At 41.7% G+C, this 17,828-nt stretch overlaps 1 protein-coding gene across 3 annotated transcripts in view; it reads left to right on the top strand.

Moving 5' to 3' along the window:
• LOC137170259 (poly [ADP-ribose] polymerase tankyrase-1-like) overlaps positions 1 to 17,828 on the top strand; it is an 81,952-nt gene that overhangs the window by 28,284 nt on the left and 35,840 nt on the right. For all 3 annotated transcript variants that reach the window (XM_067573462.1, XM_067573464.1, XM_067573463.1), the window contains 2 exons: positions 961 to 997; positions 5,478 to 5,553. In XM_067573462.1, the coding sequence (XP_067429563.1) occupies positions 961 to 997; positions 5,478 to 5,553 (113 nt within the window). The remainder of the gene's footprint in view (positions 1 to 960; positions 998 to 5,477; positions 5,554 to 17,828) is intronic.

The following is a 17,828-nucleotide window of genomic DNA, read 5'->3' on the forward strand; positions in this document are numbered from 1 at the left end:
TTTGCCCCACCCCAAAAAAAATCATCTCAAAAACTGACAATTGAGGATTCATTTGTCAATTATTGATAATAGATATGATCAATTGGTACAACCCCTATGTATGAATACCAAAAAGCCATTACATTAACAGACAGAGTGATGTTACGGTTCCCTTGTTTGAAAAGGAATTCTGTGTCTCTGGTGTGTTTCCCAGGCAGAGAAGACACACATGGGAAGGTGTGTGTGTGTTGTGACTGTAGTAGCAGGGGGGCAGGGCTAAGAGAGGGAGAGAGAGCTGGATAGAGGGTGAGGGAGGGAGGGAGGGAGCAAGGTAGGGGGAGGGGTTTGTTTATTTCTGTTGTGTTTTTTGATGGTAACTGAGCCCACAGGAGGGAAAAAAAAAAAGCAGGGAGACAGAGAGAGAGAGAGAAAGAGAGAGAGGGAGAGAGAGAGAGAGATGATGGGGAACGACCGGAGAAGCTCGGCAATATGAGCGGCAAACCGAGACGCCGAGAGACAAACGCGGCGAAAGGAGAGAGAGGGATGGACAGACGCACAGACGGATAGAGGCAGAGCGCGTGTCAGTCGGCCGCTCGTCGCCTAAACAATGAACGTGTTGTGGTCGCTGCCGGCAACGCATCGTCACGGCAACCGGAGCCAGAGGGGTGCGCACTGAGCGAGAATGGCAGAGAAAGAGAGGAGGAGGAGGAGGAGGAGGAGGAGGAGGAGGAGGAGGAGAAGGAGGATGAGGTGGAGGGGGGGGGGGAGGAAGGAGAAGAGATTGAAAGAGAGATGGTGTCTTCCCTCAATAGATAGATCCTTCCTCTGTGTGTGTGTGTGTGTGTGTGTATGTGTGTGTTTACATCTGTGTGTGTGTGTGTGTGTGGTTGTTTTCTCTGCCTGATCGTGTGTGTGTGTGTGTGTGGTCGGTATGTGTAAGTGACCAGTTGTCTGACACCATGATCTTCTGTAACCATCTAGGTGAATACAAGAAGGATGAGCTGCTGGAGGCGGCGAGGTGAGTACCAGACTCTGCACGCTCTTTGTTTTCATCTCGTTTTTTTTTTGTTTTTTTTCTCTCTTTTCTCCTCTCTTCTTCTCGCCTCGTTACGCTCTTTCCTACTTTGTGACACCCGTTCATGTCTTCCATCTCCTCCGTTTAGTTCTTTTGCCTCCTTTCTCATCTCTTGTTCCCTCGCTTACTTTCTTCTCCGCTCCTCTGCTGTCTCTGTTTCCTCCCTCCCTCCCCTCTCGTTCCCTCTAATTTCTCGTTTCCCCTACTTCACCCGTCTCCTCGCCTCCTCTCCTCTCCTCTTGTTCCTCTGTTTATTTTCATTTCCTCCTCTTTTTGATCATTTTCTCCCCTCTCCTTCTTCTCCACCCTTATTCTCTTGTTTCCCCTTTTTTCCCCCCCTCTTCTCCCCTCCAATCCACACATGTGTACTGTTTCCGGTCCTTGTTTCTCATCCTCCTCTCTCCTTTTATTGTTTTCTTGCTCTTGTTCCTCATTTCCTGTCTTTCCCTCTCTCATCCTTTTTTTTCTTTGTATCCCCGTTCTTGCTTCCTTCTCCTTTTCTCTTATTTCCTGTCTTTTTCTCTCCTTTCTTTTCTCATCTTTTCTTTCATTTCCTTTCCTCTTTCATTTACTTTACTCCTCTTCCCTATCACCACCTCTCCTCCTCTTCTCTCCCTCTGCCTTTTTTTTCTCTCTATTGTTATTTTTTCTGTCTCTTTTGTTTGAATTCCATCATCTGCTGCCACCACCAATTTTCTGTCATTTCACCGCTCTCTCCCTGTATGTCAAACTGTTTATCACCACTTCCCTCTTTCCCTCCATCACCACCATCACTGCTGCCACACACACACAACTATACACACACACATACACTACCCTTACACTAGACAGGTGTTTCAGATGCAGAGAGTCCAGTACATGCGGGCCAGGGACACTTTATACATGTTATTGTTGCAGGCGTTGCAGGCAGTGCATGTGGGCAATCTGTGTTTTTGTGTGTGTGTGTGTGTGTGTGTGTGTGTGTGTGTGTGTTTCCATCTCTTGCATGTGGAAATGGCACAGCCTTCATTTGGGATTGTGTGTGGGTGGCTGAGCGCTCAGTGCCTTAACAGCCTCACTCCCTCTCCCTCTCTTCCAGGCACACACTCACATACGCACAGACACACACGAGGAAGCAGCTGGCCTAGCATAGCAGCACCCCAGTGTATTGTGGGGTCAGCAGGCTGTTTAAGTGTGAACTGTGAACTCAGTGTGCCGCTCTCACAGCTGAGCCACTGACTGGCTTATAACCAATGTCATTTTTTAGAAGAACTTCTTTTTTTTCTTTTTTTTTACCTTCTTTTTGTTTGTGTTGTTTTTGGTAAAATAACTCCCACACATGACTTTTGGGATATCATTGTTTCTCTGCTTTATTTTTTTTTTTTTTTCCATTCCTATTTCTTTATGGCCCAGATCACATCCTTGCACACTGGTAGAAGAAGAATTATAAGTAGAGATGATAAAATTATAATAATAATGAATGTTGATGACAGGGAATGTATTACAGAGGGAAAATATGCAACTGCTGTCCAGGGATGTCTGTCCAGTAAAGCAAATCTGTCCCTTTAAGTTTGTCAGTCAACTGACAACAAGCAAGCAAGCAAGTCAAGTCTGGTTGATTCAAAGTCTTTGCTGATTCGGATCATCTCTTTTAATTTACTAGCTGTAAATGTTGGAAACGGTATCCAACGGTTCAACTGCTTAAAGCTTTTTGACCGTTAAAAGATACTTTTAAATGCACCGCCTTTCCTCAAACACAGTTCATAAACAGAGATGTGAGGATAAATGTTTCCCTGTAACCTATAAGATAAGATAAGGTGAGATATCTTCATTGTCTGTCACAAAGCAACAGAAATTCAATGCGCACACACACATTGAACAGGACTAAAGCTGTTAAAACTACAATTGACAAGAACAATTTGAAACAGGTCAGAGTACATTTCCTATTTCAATTTGTTCAGGGTGATGATCGCAGAGGGAATAAAAGATTTAATGTAGGTGTTTTTCCGGGCCAGTGGGACTTTCTAGTGTCGACCTGATGGCGGTGACCGGAGGGATTGGTGGAGGGCGTGAGAGGGGTCCTGCTTGATCTGAGTGGCTTTCCTGATTACTGACCGACCGAGTGTACGGTTCAGATAGGGGAGTTTAGGGTGAACCAATTATTTTTGCTGGCTTGATTAGTTGTGTGGGAGAGTTTTGTTTTGTGTTTGGTGGTGAGGGTGTTGTACCAGGTTGAAACGTTGAAGGTGAGTATAGATTCAATTAGTGTCCTGAAAGCTGGGGTCAAAATGTCCTTGCTGACATTAAAAGTCCTGAGCTTCCTCAGCAGCTTTCTTGTACAGAGAGTCGGTGTGCTGGGAAAAGGACAGGGAGACATCCCCCCCCACCACCACCACCCCTACCCTCCCACCCCCCAAGGTACTTGTTCTACCAGCTGGCCTTCGATACTGACGGGTTGGAAAAGAGGTGGTTGTTGTTGAGTCTGGTTTCTTTCTGCTCCCACAGCACAGCTTCTTAGTCTCGGTGATGTTGAGCTCAGGGGAGCTTTCCTGAAATGTCTGGACCAGGTTGTTTACTGTCTAATGGTATTCAGACAGAGCATCGGTGCCACTAGATGGGCCACTAAGGGCCATGTCATCCATGCACTTTAAAAGTGTCATTCCTTCACTGCTGCAGGAGATGATGTCGGTGGTAAACAGAGCCTGAACCAAGTACGGTGCATTGGGATGTTTGTGTATACAGTATTGATAGCAGAAGAGAAGGTCATGAATAAAATGCGAGTGTAGGGCTGTACTGAGTCCAGGTGTTTGGCCACAGTGTCTTAGATTTAATGTTTAAAGATCCCCTCCAGATATGTTTTAAGATTTAAAATGCAGTGCTTGGAATAATATTTTGTGTTTATGTTTTTTTAACCAAAAAAAAAAAAAAAAAAAAGTTCAATTTCCCTCGTTAAAAAAATCCCACTTTTTTCAATTCAGTTTAACTACTGGACACAAGATGTGTCCCACTTCACTGAAAAGTCAATTATTAGTGTATGTGCACTGGAGGCTTCAAGTTTCCACATGTAAAGGGAACTCCAGTGCTGGGTTGTAATTTTCTGTGGGCTTGAACTACAAGTCACATTACATGTAGTCATTGGATCCATTGAAAATATAAAAACATTGAAATTAAGTGATTCGGACGGATTTGAGATGTGGTTCATGTGATTCATCATAGGCCTTCTTGTTTAATCAATACATATCTATGCGTGGTTGTGATTACTGTCACTAGTGGACCACCGTAGATCATTTGTGTGAGTTAATGGCCAGAAAAATATCAGTTATCAATAAAATATTACTGATAACCACTTTAAAATACCTCAGTGAGCCACAGTTAGACACAATCATGACATATGGTTGCTCACCCTGAATTTTTAAACATGGTGATTTCTTTCACCAAAGGACTTTCCCTCTTTCCTAAGCTGGTGCATTATACCGACTTATTTTAGATTCATATCACCATCACTTGGCTGGATGCTAAGTTGTGATGTCCACAAACCCATAAGACACACACACACACACACACACACACACACACACACACACACATACACACAGACAGACAGACACCATGTCCTTCTCCCCCTACTTAATCCTCAAGATGTTGTTTGCATCAAAATGAAGGCTACCTTGTGTTTGGGAAGCAGCAGTAAACAATATAAAGCACAGCAACTAAAAGGAAGATGCTGGTGGATGGAGAGGGAGGATAAAAGTGAAACAGGAGATCAGGAGACAGCAGATAATGGTGGTTGGAGAAGGAGAGAGAAACAAGAGAAGTGAGAGGAGAGATAGAGATGATGAATGTCTGGGTTTTTTTTTTTTAGACAGAGTGAAAGATACAGAAACAAAGAGAAGGAAGGAGAACCAAAAGACAAAAGTAGAAGGAGAGAGGATGAGGGGAACATGGAAGAATAGAAGAATAATCCTTTTCTTCCCATCTGACAGCTTCTTCCTTTACGGCTGTCACGGGGATGTCGGTTGGATCGGACGCTGCCTTGGCAACACTTCCCGGTGGTCATCCAATGCCAGGGCAGCGAGCCCACGAACCAGGAAACAGATCAACAACATAAACAAAATCTTAACTCTTCTGTAGCTAGCTCCAACAGCTTTTATTTAGCTTGTTGCAGTCAGGTTTACAAGAAAACACACACACACACACACACACACACTTCGAATCACCCCCCCAAACCCCCCCTCCCTTCCCCGACCATTTCTTTCTGTCGGTCTGTTTCTGCAGATGAAATTTCCCTTCAGTCTCTGGCTTCTTATCTCACTCTCCCTCATTTTCTCCCCCACACTCTCCTGCTGAGGAACAGTGTTAATCCTCTGTGGTGGTGGATGTTTTTCTCTCTAATGTGCATTTGTGTGTGTGTGTTGTGTGTGTGTGTGTGTGCGTTCGTTCGCAGGAGTGGAAACGAGGAGAAGCTAATGGCCTTGCTCACTCCGCTCAACGTCAACTGCCATGCGAGCGACGGCCGCAAGGTAAGAGCAAAAGCATGCGCACACGAAAAAAAAAAACCACACGCGCGCTGTAAAGCAGTAACAAGCTCATCAGTGGCGTTTTCTGTATGACTGCACCTCAGGAAAGTCATTAGAGTTACAAAACCATCCAACTGGTGCTTACAGGTTGTTGTTGTTTTGTTTTTTTTTTTCCATAAAAGGAAAGTGAAACAAATGCTGTTACTGGCACCTGTGGGCCTCGGTTGTATCAAATAATCCAAACACTCTCCAGCAGGCATTAGCGGCGTCTTTCTCGGCTGTCAGTCATTAAAATTAATAGATGGAGACACAAACCCTTCAGTGAATAAATTAGCACTCATGTTGAACAATGGCAGCGCGTAGCAACACTCAGAACACCGTCAAGACTCAGGGACCCTGAGACCGAAAAACAAACGATGACAGCTAGTAATACATGTCAAGAATAGAGGGATTTACAGAAAGTGGAGATGCTAGATTATTGGTAGACTTGTAATTCTGTGGTGGCACTTACTGTATTTATAACCGCAGTGGTTCATATATAATGTTTTCTTCAGAGAGAGAGAGAGAGAGAGAGAGAAAGGAGCAGAAAAACAGTCGTCTCAAAGCAGTTATCTAAACACTTTCCAGCAGAGAGAAAAGCACCTGTGATGAGACGTTTCGCTTCGGCTGTCTAGATTCTCAACAAAGTTAGAAGCTGTGGTTAAATCAACGTCTAACAAAAAATATATATAATTTGTCAGCAGATCGGTTTTACACAAACAAATGATTTTCACTAAGATCTTATTAAAGTTTGGATGAAACCTCTAACATACAGAGAAGGAAAGCAACAACCTACCAAGCCTCTGGTTGAGTTCTTTTATTGATTATACTGATCATTCTGCCGGTTAAACCCCTGCTGTCACCACTCCAAGTGAAGAAAATCCCTCCAGAAGACACAGGGTTCCCCAAACGAGCCCAATACACTCCGACAAACAAACCTTCAAACTGTCAGGAGGGAAACTGACAACAAATAAGGAAAATAACAAGACCGGATCTCCGTCTGGAAGTAAAACAACAGGCAGGAGTCCCGGTTTGAACTGATATCACAGAAACCCAGCAGGAGTCGAGAAAAGAAGCTCCGAGTGTCACTGACTCTCCAACCAGCAGTGTAGGTGACACAGTGTAGGTGTCTGTGACATATTCTATAGATATGGACATTTGAATTATAGTGAACGGTGTAATGTTGCTGGTATGATGTCAATTTAGCCATCAACAGATCATTTTCACCGTCTATTTTTGCTGGGAACTGTGCGCGTCATGCGGGAAAAAAATAGGCGAGACCCCGAATCTGTAGATGACACACTGCAGCAGGCTGTGAGGCAATTTAGGCTTAGTGGCCGCAATCGGAATTGCAGGTCACATGACACGTGGCGGGCCCAAAAAAAACTGTCATACAAAAATCATGACAAAAGAAACAGCCGTTAAATTATTAACACATTTTTCTGAGCGTGACAAACTCTCCAAAATGACCTTTAGCGGTATCGCAAATTTCAGCCACGAGCATCAATAAAGGGATGTAAACGATTGTTCTGCCAGTCGCGTTCGGGGAGCTTGAAACACTTCTCCATTTCTCTTAATACATCCATGGTTGAGAGAGGGAGCGCCTGGATAATTAAGAGCCACCCGAGTGTGTGTGTTCATTTCCGGTGCAGCGATGCACAAAGCTGAACATATTGAAAGAGGTTAAGTGATCTAGAATGAGCACGATTTATAGGTTCTCTCCGTTTCTTGTACCGGTCACCTTTGTCATGTAGAGTGTGTAACCTGTTTGTAATTAGCCATATGTTGTACTTGCTTGACTAATAGCAATAATTAGATCAGGTGTTCCAAGTTGCTCGTGTCGCAGTCGCGAGTTAATTCTGGTTAGATATCATAGTGTAGAGAGTGTGAGGAGAAAATACAGGGCATGCTGCATTAAAAAGTCAGGTAACACCAAAACTACACTGTGCTCTATTATATTCTGTTCTGACCACAACATCCTCCCATGCGTCCTCAGGGAGTCATGAGCCTCAGGTTGAGCTCCGCTGCGTCACAGCGGTACGTCTGGCTTGCTACTGATTAGTCCTTCGGATGAATGACTGGAAGGAAAAACAGGCTATTTTCTAGTTTTGTATTTTTCTAGCTTTAGTGGAAGCTGTCCCTACAGTCCACCATATCACTGTTTTCCAACCTGACAGAAATAAAGACTGCTGCTCTTTACTTTTGAGAGCAGAGTGAGATTGAAGCTCCACTCTGCAGTAGCATTTGGCCAAACAAGTGCAGGATCCCTCTTGTGTTCTTGTGGGCGTCTCTTGGGGTTCACAAAACACAATCTTTTTTTCCCTTAATATTTGTGCTTTACACAAAATTTGTTATTCTTCTCAGAGTTGAAAAGCTTCTGAAACAGCATTAAGGTTATTTAAAACTAAAAACCCAAACCAGTGACATTCCTGTAGAGAGCCTTGCTAGTTTGTAGAAAGTTAGCGAGCAGAGGTCATTTTTATCTAAGTGATCCGATCGGTCAGAGACATTTTTCAGAAATCAGAGGTTGCTGTAATTTACTGGCTGCTAAAGCAGAGCCCACTCTATTTTATCGGTTGCTATGACAACTACCAGGACAACCAGGGAGCCAAAAAAGAGCCTTTTACACTATACTTTTGGTAACAGTCAAATAAATGCTATAACAGCCTTGAGGAGGCTCTTTCCTATAATTACGGGTGCTTAAGAATTGTTGATGATGCTCAGCTGCGGCTTGTATCCATCATATCACCGTCATACCCATAATTGCGAGAGTGCATCCTCCGGCTATTATCTGTGCAGGTGGCCTGCTGGGGACGTGATACCCCGAGGGAAAACCGTGTAATTTGAAATTCTTTGGAGATGCAGGGAACAAACACAAGAGATCATTGAGAAATGTTGAAATTTAATGGTTCATAACTAGATGAGAGCAACCATTTCCAGAACATAAAAATGTGCCCAGGCGTTTTTCTGAAATGACCTTTCCTGCACAATCTGTATTTGGAATGCTCTTTAATTGCCCAGACCGAAAGCAGTCATGCACAGTAGATGGAATATATTTTCACGCCAGTACAGTTTTATCCTCTTTATGGTCTTAAGGGTAATTTAATGGGTTGATGGGGATGTACATTCCCACTGCTAACAGAAATTATTGAGTGATTTCTGCTTAATAACTATAGATACTGAGTGAAATTATGTTGCAACCAAAATGTTCCCACTTGTCACCCTTCGCCAAAGCAACTAAAGCCAACCAGTCCGCTTCCTACAGATTAATATAGATTCATTCAGTTGACAATAACAGATGTCTGCTCACTAACAGCCTTAAATAAATCAGATGAGTTTAAATGAGCATTTATGTTTATTAACGGTTGATTTTTTCAGGATAGTAATATTGTGCGATGATGATTGTGGTTTCACACACACACAGTAAGCTGACATGCTCGACATGTTGTAACAAAGTAGTAATACATATAAATAAAATCTGAATATTATTACAGTTAATGTTAAAAATGAAGCATAAAAATATAGATCCAGAGATAAACAAAAAATGGGCAAAAGGCTTTTCCTCTATAATTTTCATGCCTGTCTTAACAACACATGACTCAACATATACATCCTGCCAGTACCTGAGATCAACCTATGAAGTTATGGGCACATCATGGGCACAAATAACTGGTAACTCATATTTACCATAAAAAACAGACATGATTAAACTCATTGATATATCAAATAGGGCTACAACAACTAATGGTTACTTTTATTATTGATTAATCTGTCAGTTATTTTTCAATTATTCGATAAGTCTAAAAAATGTTTTTAAAAAAAAATTGTGAAAAATGTCCATCACTGTTCCCCCAAAGCCCAAGGTAGAACCTCAAATGTCTTGTTTTGTCCTTAACAAGTATAACGCAAAGATATTAATATCACAGAGGACTAAAGGAACCAGAAAATATTCACGTTTAAAAAGCTGAAACAAGAGAATTTTTCAAAATAGTCGACTATTAATTTCCTCTAAATTGATTAATCGACTAATTCTTGCAGGTTCAATGTCAGAACACAGGGCAGAAACTACAAAATCAAATTTTGTTAAAATGCAAACAATGTAGAAACAAACTATCAATGAAAATCTGAATCTTGATTAAAGAAAGAAGTTTACTGATAATTCTTCTGTAACCTCTATGAAGTTTTATTAGTGTGTAGGAGTGAGTAATAAAGGAGATAATTGTGTGATGCAAGAACAGTTTTTAAGATCAAACTTCTGCAAAGGTGCAAAAAAATTACACTATTCACATGTAATAAAACAATGCAAATGTGGATGCACCGTCTCATAAAGGAACGACCGGCTCATAACACACACGACAAATCACCACGAGGACACCGGTGATCATCGCAGACAAAACTGAGTGTGTCAGAATCCTACAGATTGTTAATAATGATGCTTCTCTTAAAACGAGACAAGTCGCTTCCTTCTCTCTCTGCCTCTCGCTCTCTCTCTCTCTCCCTCTCTCCTCCTCCTCCTCCTCCTCCTTCGCAGTTTCATTTTAATTAGAAATGGCACAGGCTCTCCGTCTCTCCCACTTCAACAACACACACTCACACAAACAAACACACAGATCTGGAGCATAAATGTTGATTGCGGAATGCCCTCGGTGAATTAAAAAAGCTCTGCTTGTACACAGCACACACACACACACGCGATGAAAAGTGGAGCAAATTAAATAGAGAGACTGGATGAAGAGAAAGAGGTACACAGTGTGGCCAGAAGTATGTGGACACATGAGAGTATGGGACTAGTTCCGATTAAGGGGGACTCATAATGCTACAGCAGACAAGTGTGCTTTCAAAGTCTGTGGCAACAAAACAGAGCCAGACCTTATCGTGAAGCATCAGTGCATATTGTTGCCCATGGTTTTTAAAAATGAGTTATCAAACAATCACATATAGGTGTAATACTCAATGTCCACATACTTTTGGCCTCATAGTTTATCTAACCCTTTTTTTTCTGGAAAAATGTTCAGTTTTTCCCCACACAGCTCTAATTCTAGAAAGAGCCTCTTGTTCTTATTACACTGCGCTATAGTAAAGGCAGCAGAGCTATAACATCCGCCTCTGTGTGTGTGTGTGTGTGTGTGTGTACGTGTGTGTACGTGTGTGTGTGTGTGTGTGCGCGTGCGTGCGTGCGTGAGTGCACTCAGATGATTGAGAGCCCATCAGAGTGGGATATTATTAACACAGCTGAGTGGAGAGCGTTATCAAGCTGCCTATATTGAAACCTACCGCTTACTCCCCCCCCCCCCCCCACCACCACACACACACACACACACACACACAGGAGGCAGACTCACATGCACACTTGCTCCTACATGCTTCCTCTGGAAAAAGGCCTGTGCTTTCTAACAACCCACTGAGCTTCAAAACGCACAAAAACACATACTCATTTGTTTTTTTTTTTACTCTCTTTTTTTTGTATCATTTCACACTTGATCCGCAATGCACTCCCAATCACACATGACCCAGACCCCCCCCCCCCCCCCCCCCACTCTACCAGCACCTCACCCCTCTTCCTTCTGGCCGTAGGCATAGACTACCCGTGTGCAGAAAGGCCCGTTTTAGCAAGAGCTTTGTTCCTACAGCCATACGAGCTTTAAAAGTAACCTCCTCTTAAGTTACAAGAAATCCAGTCTGTGGTGTGTAGAGTGTCAATCCATGTCTCTATTGTGTGGCCCCTGTAATTAAGGGTCCTTGTAAATCCTGTATTTTGTAGAACTGTATAATTCTGAATGTCTTCCACCTTCTCTGGAAAAGAATTTCCTCCTGTCTGTCTTTTTTTAATGTTCAATATTCCCTTCTTATTTGCTTCAGCTATACTATCAGTAGGGAGAAAAAAGAAAAATCTTGTTCATTTCAGGGAATACATTTCATGTCTGAACATCCTCAATGTGTTAGTGCTCTCGTGAATGTTGTGAATTTTGGATCTATATCTCAGTGGTGAGAATCATCGCACCCACTCGCGTCCTAGCTGGCACCAACATCAAAGAAACAGACAACTGAAGAGCAACACAGAGATTCAGATTCACCAGGAGAGAGGAAAAGGAAGAGAAAATACTTTAATTGAGGCCTTGTTTAAATGTTGATTATGAGAGCTGATCCTGCTGAGAGCCTCACGCTGACTGACGGTGTTTCTCGGCCCCGTGCGATGAAAAACTCTGTTTCTTCAAAAGTGAACTTTTCAGGGATAGATAAGTGGACGTTTGACTTGAACAAAATAGGTTTTGAAAGCATTTTTTAAGACGTTTTAAGAGGTGCTTTAGAAGATTGTGTTACATTTTAGTTCAAGATGTCAATCACTAAAATTAGACATTGTGAAGCAAGCTTTCTCCACTGAAAGCGAAGGTCGACTCAGCTTTTGGTGTACAATCAAATGAGCTTCTTTTCATTCCAGTGCTGACGTTTCTATTGAAAAAACCTGCCTGGACGCTCTCCTTCGATATTAAAACTCATCCGTTGGTGTCCTGCGGGATCCCGATGAGTCCGCAGATCAGAGCCGAGGCCGGCGCGGCTCTTGTCTTGGCGGAAGTTCGCTCATGAGTCATGATTACAAATCAAGGCGAACATGCACAAGGTCGTCGGAACGACTGCGAGTTGTGCGCGACAGGAGATTTCTCACAGTGTGACGGTAAATGGAACCTGATGCCCCTCTCTGAGAGAGATTACACTTCTGCTCCTTTGAAACAGGGAATAAAAATATCCAGAGGCATTTTGTTAACTGTTGAGGTGACAGATGACAAATAGGGTAAGGAAAAGTTTTAATAAACCTTTGTCAGTGACAAATTTAACCTCTTGCTTGCTCAAGCCCATGGCATGTTGTCATCCAAGGTAGAAGTATGCAGTTGTAGCTCACACAGGTAGTTTATTGTGAAGGATCAAATGTTACAATCTTTGTTCCCCAAAGAAAAAACTATTAAATGAAGCTTTAAAATTACAATTGATTACAATTATTATCCATCTGAATACCTGCTGTCGTTTAAAGGAAAGTATTTTAGCTGCGATTCATATTTTTTTTATTTTAGATCCATAAATAATTGATCATAAGAAAAAAAAGGTCATACAGGGTTCAATTAAAGATTATTGCTTCACTCTTGTCAGACCAGGAGGTTTGACTCTACAGTAGTATGTATGTTTTCTAGCTGAAAATGTCCTTTCCTTTCCTTTCCTATGTGAAAAGCCGTTTTCACATAGGAACTCTAGACAATGCGCGGAGATCCAGGTCTGGACGTTTTCCGGGAGTTGCCCTTTCACACATGTAGCACACACAGCAGGAGATTGTCCATGTCAGACATGTTTTTACCTTTACTGGAAATACTCCTTTTGATTTAGGTGAGAGCGGTGCCTGGGTAGAGCGTACAGGAGACAGGACATGACACAAAAAGTACGCTGTGGTTGTAATTCAGCGTTTAAGCTTTTCACCAGAAATAGAACGGCTTTTATTTTACGAGAAGTCACAGGATGTCCTCTCTCCCATTAGCGCTTGCTTCATAGTGGCGCATTCAGGCCCGGTCAAAACTGTCACAATTGTAGCAGGAACGGACCTAAATGTAGAGACCGTAGGCCAAGCAGAAGAAAACGTCTTTATTAGAAGCGTACAGCAAAAACAAAAGCTGGCTGAGCTGGGCAGAGCAGGAGGAAACAAAACAGAGGATACAACAAAGAGTGACTGCAAACCAAGACTTATATACTAACTGAACTAATAGACAACAGGGAACAGGTGGCAAGACACAAGGACAGGCTGTGAGAGACACTAGGAGCAGGGCAGGACTGACCAGGCTGATACAGGGCAGGTGAGAGGAGGAGCACATGAACACAGAACACGCAAGGGAAACAGAGCAAACCCAGAAAACACCACTCAACAACCCAACATAAACCAAAACGTCTCTGAAAGACTGAACCTCGGAACACAGAACTACAAACTAACCAATATCCTAATAGTCTTTCCAAGAAACAACTCAAACATGAAAGAGCATAATCAAACGACCAAAAGTTCTGAACAGAGTGCGACACAGGAAGCCAAAAAGAACACAAAGAGTCCCTAAAAAAACAAAGAGAAAGTCCAGGCAGGATGTGACAAAAAAAAACAATGCAGCATAGCCGGCTCGCTGCGTTGATCCAGCAGCAGCCGCATGATAGAAACGTCATCAACACACCCACTCACCTCGCTGTGAATCCTCCGGAAAATGACCCGCTGTGTTCACACATGAGCTCAGTCGGACAGTACGCAGGCTTTATACCGGGGAGCTGGCAGGGTAAAGTCTGTTTAACGTCTGGTCCGACCGATTCAGACATTCGCATTCACACATGCAGCTCCTCCGGGTGATGTCAGGAAAATGTCAGGGTTGCGCTGCGTGTGTGTGTGTGAAAGGAGCTGTAGAAAGAAAGAAGGACACTTTCTGTTATTTTTCAAGGATTGTACTCCGGAAGTTACTTTCTAAGCCGCTGAGCTTAAAACTTTCCTTGGAGCCCTCAGCTCCTCGGAAAAGTCAGTGTTTATAGCTGGGAGGCAGAGCAGATAGACAGGTGATGGCTGAGATATCTGTGTGTGTGTGTGTGTGTGTGTGTGTCTCTGGCGGTGTGAGTGTGCACAGAGAGCATAAGATGAGAAGACTAGCTGTAGGTTATTTATCTTCCAAGCTGCTGGCTGGACTGAGCTGTCAACAGCTTCCACTCTGTGTGTGTGTGTGTGTGTGTGTGTGTGTGTGTGTGTGTGTGTGAGAGTGTGTGTGTGTGTCAGAGGAATAGCACACAGATTTGCTAATATGTTTATTGATCCAGTCATCTGACACTACTCATCTTGTTAGTGCGTCTACCTGCAGCGCTGACCCGAGTACTCAGACAGCTGAAAGTGGAGCGGAGCACAAATTAAAGGGATGTTACACTTTTTTTTTTTTTTTAACATAAAAGTTACACAATTTTACTCCTATAGTCAAAATTCTTTGGAAACATGTTAACTGACGACCGATCACAATTATTCCAGTAACAACAGTAAATTAGCCTCTTTCAAAATAAGACTTAATTGAGACAATTGTAGGAATCAGAGAGGATGAAAGAGATTAATGCATTTGGGAGGAACAATGTCTCAGCCACTCAGTAACAACTAAGATTGTTTGTTTTTTTGGTTCTGACTCTTTAGAAAGATGCTTTCAGTCTGTAGCATGAAGCCAAGAGAGCATCATCCCTCTGAAGTAAACACCAGAGGAACCTGAATGTGTGTCTCAACTCAACAAGATACGTTCTGTATTTAGTCATCCTGCTAATTGATTGTAAATAATCTCCATAATAGTCAAGTTTTGTTCTCACAATTGAAGATTGCAGTGGAGAATTTGCTTGATAACTCGAAAAACAAACAAAAAGAGCATCGTCAGCTTATGAAACAATGTAATTAAATAATACAATCAGAAGTACAATGCATCCTATCTCTGAGAAACAGAAAGAGAGCAAGCACACACATCACCTACAATTACCTTTTCTCTCTCTCTGCTGAGTTGGCACTCAGCCAGTTCTTAAGTACCCTCGTATAGACTGAAAATATCCATAGCTAACCTTTACGGTCAGTTAACAACCCTCAAATAGAAACAAGGGTCAAGAGTTCAACTAGTCTAGGAATAACAACCATATATACCAGAATGACAGCACACAGGTGTGAACCAAAGCAGCATCGGATGACAAAGTGACATTGTTATCACATGAATTGAAGAACAAATGACACCATCCTCTAGAGGCTTGTCACATCAACACGTTAAAGAGACATAGAAAGCTACATAACATTTATCCAACCACTGGCTCAGACAAAAGTCCAACTACATAAACTAACTGTTCATTAAAGCTAAATGATGTACATGTAGTCAACTATCTCATTTTATCTAGCAAGGAGCTGAGTTTAAAATATACACAGCATGAAGGTATTTGGAACAGGTGTAATAACAAACTGAGCACTTAGTTTAAGAACATTTGTAACATATATAATATATACATGAAATACATCAAATGATAACCACTATTTAAATCTCTCTCACAAGATGTTCTCACAATTTGAAGTGCATTTAGTGAAGAGTATTGTTTTGTCTGTTTTCCACACCCACAGTGTGTAAAAGGTATATATTTTCATATTCAGTTCAGGCACAGACAGTTTTATTTCACCCAGTTTCTTTCATGATTGGTCATCTTTTCACTGCAAAAAATATTTAAGTCATTGAATTAACATGTTTTAAGTATTTTCTGGAATCTTTTTTTCATGATATATTCACAGTAATCTGTGTTTTTCTGACTTGTTTAAAGATATAGAATTAATCAAAATGTTGAATTTACTTGTAGGTAGTTGTAGGATAAATAGGAGACTGGTAAGTCCTACATGGCAAAGTTAAGGAATTCTTTTATACACACACACAGACACGCACACACACACACACCAAACAAAATGGTCTAAATGTGGCCGTTCACCCTCCCAGATAGATCATGTCTCATCGCTATGGCAACTGCTGACAGTTAGCAGTCACCGTTGTCATGGGAACAGCTTGACAGGCTTGTAAAGAGTAAAAAGGAAGACCGAGAGGGAGAGAGAGGGAGAAGAAGAGGATGTAAGAGATGTTAAAGGGAAAAAACGGAAAGGCATAACAAAGCAGGAAGTAACAGAGAAGCAGATTGCACAGCCTGAGTGTTTTTAAATCAAAATGTGTGATTGATAGTTTTGATATTCTGACTTATTTTTAAAGCTGTTTTTGAGATGCTTGTCTTTACTATTTGATGACCAAGTAAGAAAAATCTGATGACTGTTGTAACGTTGACAAGGCTCTTTACATCATTTTGATTTTGCAGCCGCAATTCAGATGTATTGAGTTTCTATAGAGGGATATATTTCAAAAAGAAAAACGCCACCAAGGAAAGCCTGAAAGATTGATTAGTGTTTTCCGTCTTAGCCTGACCCGCTCTCTGCATCCCTCCTTACTTCCTACCTCCTTCATCTCCTTCCCTTCCTCCGCTCCCGACTGCCTTTACCTCACAGAAAAGCTTTTAGATGATTAAAAACAACAAAGTGGGTTTTTTAATTGCTGTTGTTCACTTTCACTCTGTCAGCGTAAATGCCGATTGGGTGCATTTGAAATATAGTCTATATAGTATTTTTTTTTTTTTACTTTAGGGCAACATATTTCATCAAGTCTCAAAGGGCTTTATGGTGAAAAAAAAACAGTAGTAGGACACAGTCACAAAAAAAACAAACTACGTCTGACTAATAACTGCATTTAACTAATCATCAGTCATTCACAAAAAAAACATTAAACAGCATTTTAAAAGGAAATGCAACCAAACAAACCTTGAGCATGCACGCAAAACTTTGTTAGAATAAAAAACAAATCAGCGACGGACACCCCAACTGCAGTAGACGACAGTAATTAAATGGAGGATAAATGCACATATAGCCAATAAGAAGTCATTTAAAAAGATGCTCAGTATAAATTAACATTTATAATTTCCTCTCCGGTATCATAAGTTAACCACGTGATTGTTTTCTCTTCATCCATTGTTACATAAAGTTTTTGACACTATTAAGGTAGAGTTTCCTGTCATCATCGTTCTTACGTCCTTGACACACTTACACTCTCCTCTGTCTATCCCTGTGTATATATTCATATTCATCATATGTCAAATGATGCTATTTCTGAGTTGCTTAACTTACCTTGAAGTGTAGCGACTATGCCACGAGCCTGTAAATAAAGGCAGTGAAAAAAAAAAAAAACGAGTAAAAACAGCCCAGGGCTCAAAACGTTTTAGACTGAATGCTCTCATCACTCTATATGTTAAATACATACTATATCGGTGGGAATATTATGGAGAATTGTCATTTCAGGCAATTGTGTAAACACCCTGATCCGACCTTAACCTCGCTCGCACTGTTCTCACTGTGCTTATGTAAAAACAGGCGCATTTAGAAAGACCCTCGTCTTCGTGCGCCACTGCTGCACTCTGTTGAAAGAGCATTTATTAATGTTTTCTTCTCTGACTTTTGAAGGATCAGTATGTGGCCTTGAGAGTAGTGAAACATACTGACTCTTCATCTTTGCTTCATAAAATTCAGAGCTCAAGAAAAAGCTACTACTGCTGCACTGCTACTGAAGAGGAATAAACAGTAGTGGAAATCGGAAGATTTTGGACATGGGATGGGTCAGATAGATGCTTAATAGGTGACGCTTTTG

This window comes from Thunnus thynnus, chromosome 19 (genome assembly GCF_963924715.1).
Source record: "Thunnus thynnus chromosome 19, fThuThy2.1, whole genome shotgun sequence".
Lineage (NCBI taxonomy): Eukaryota > Metazoa > Chordata > Actinopteri > Scombriformes > Scombridae > Thunnus > Thunnus thynnus.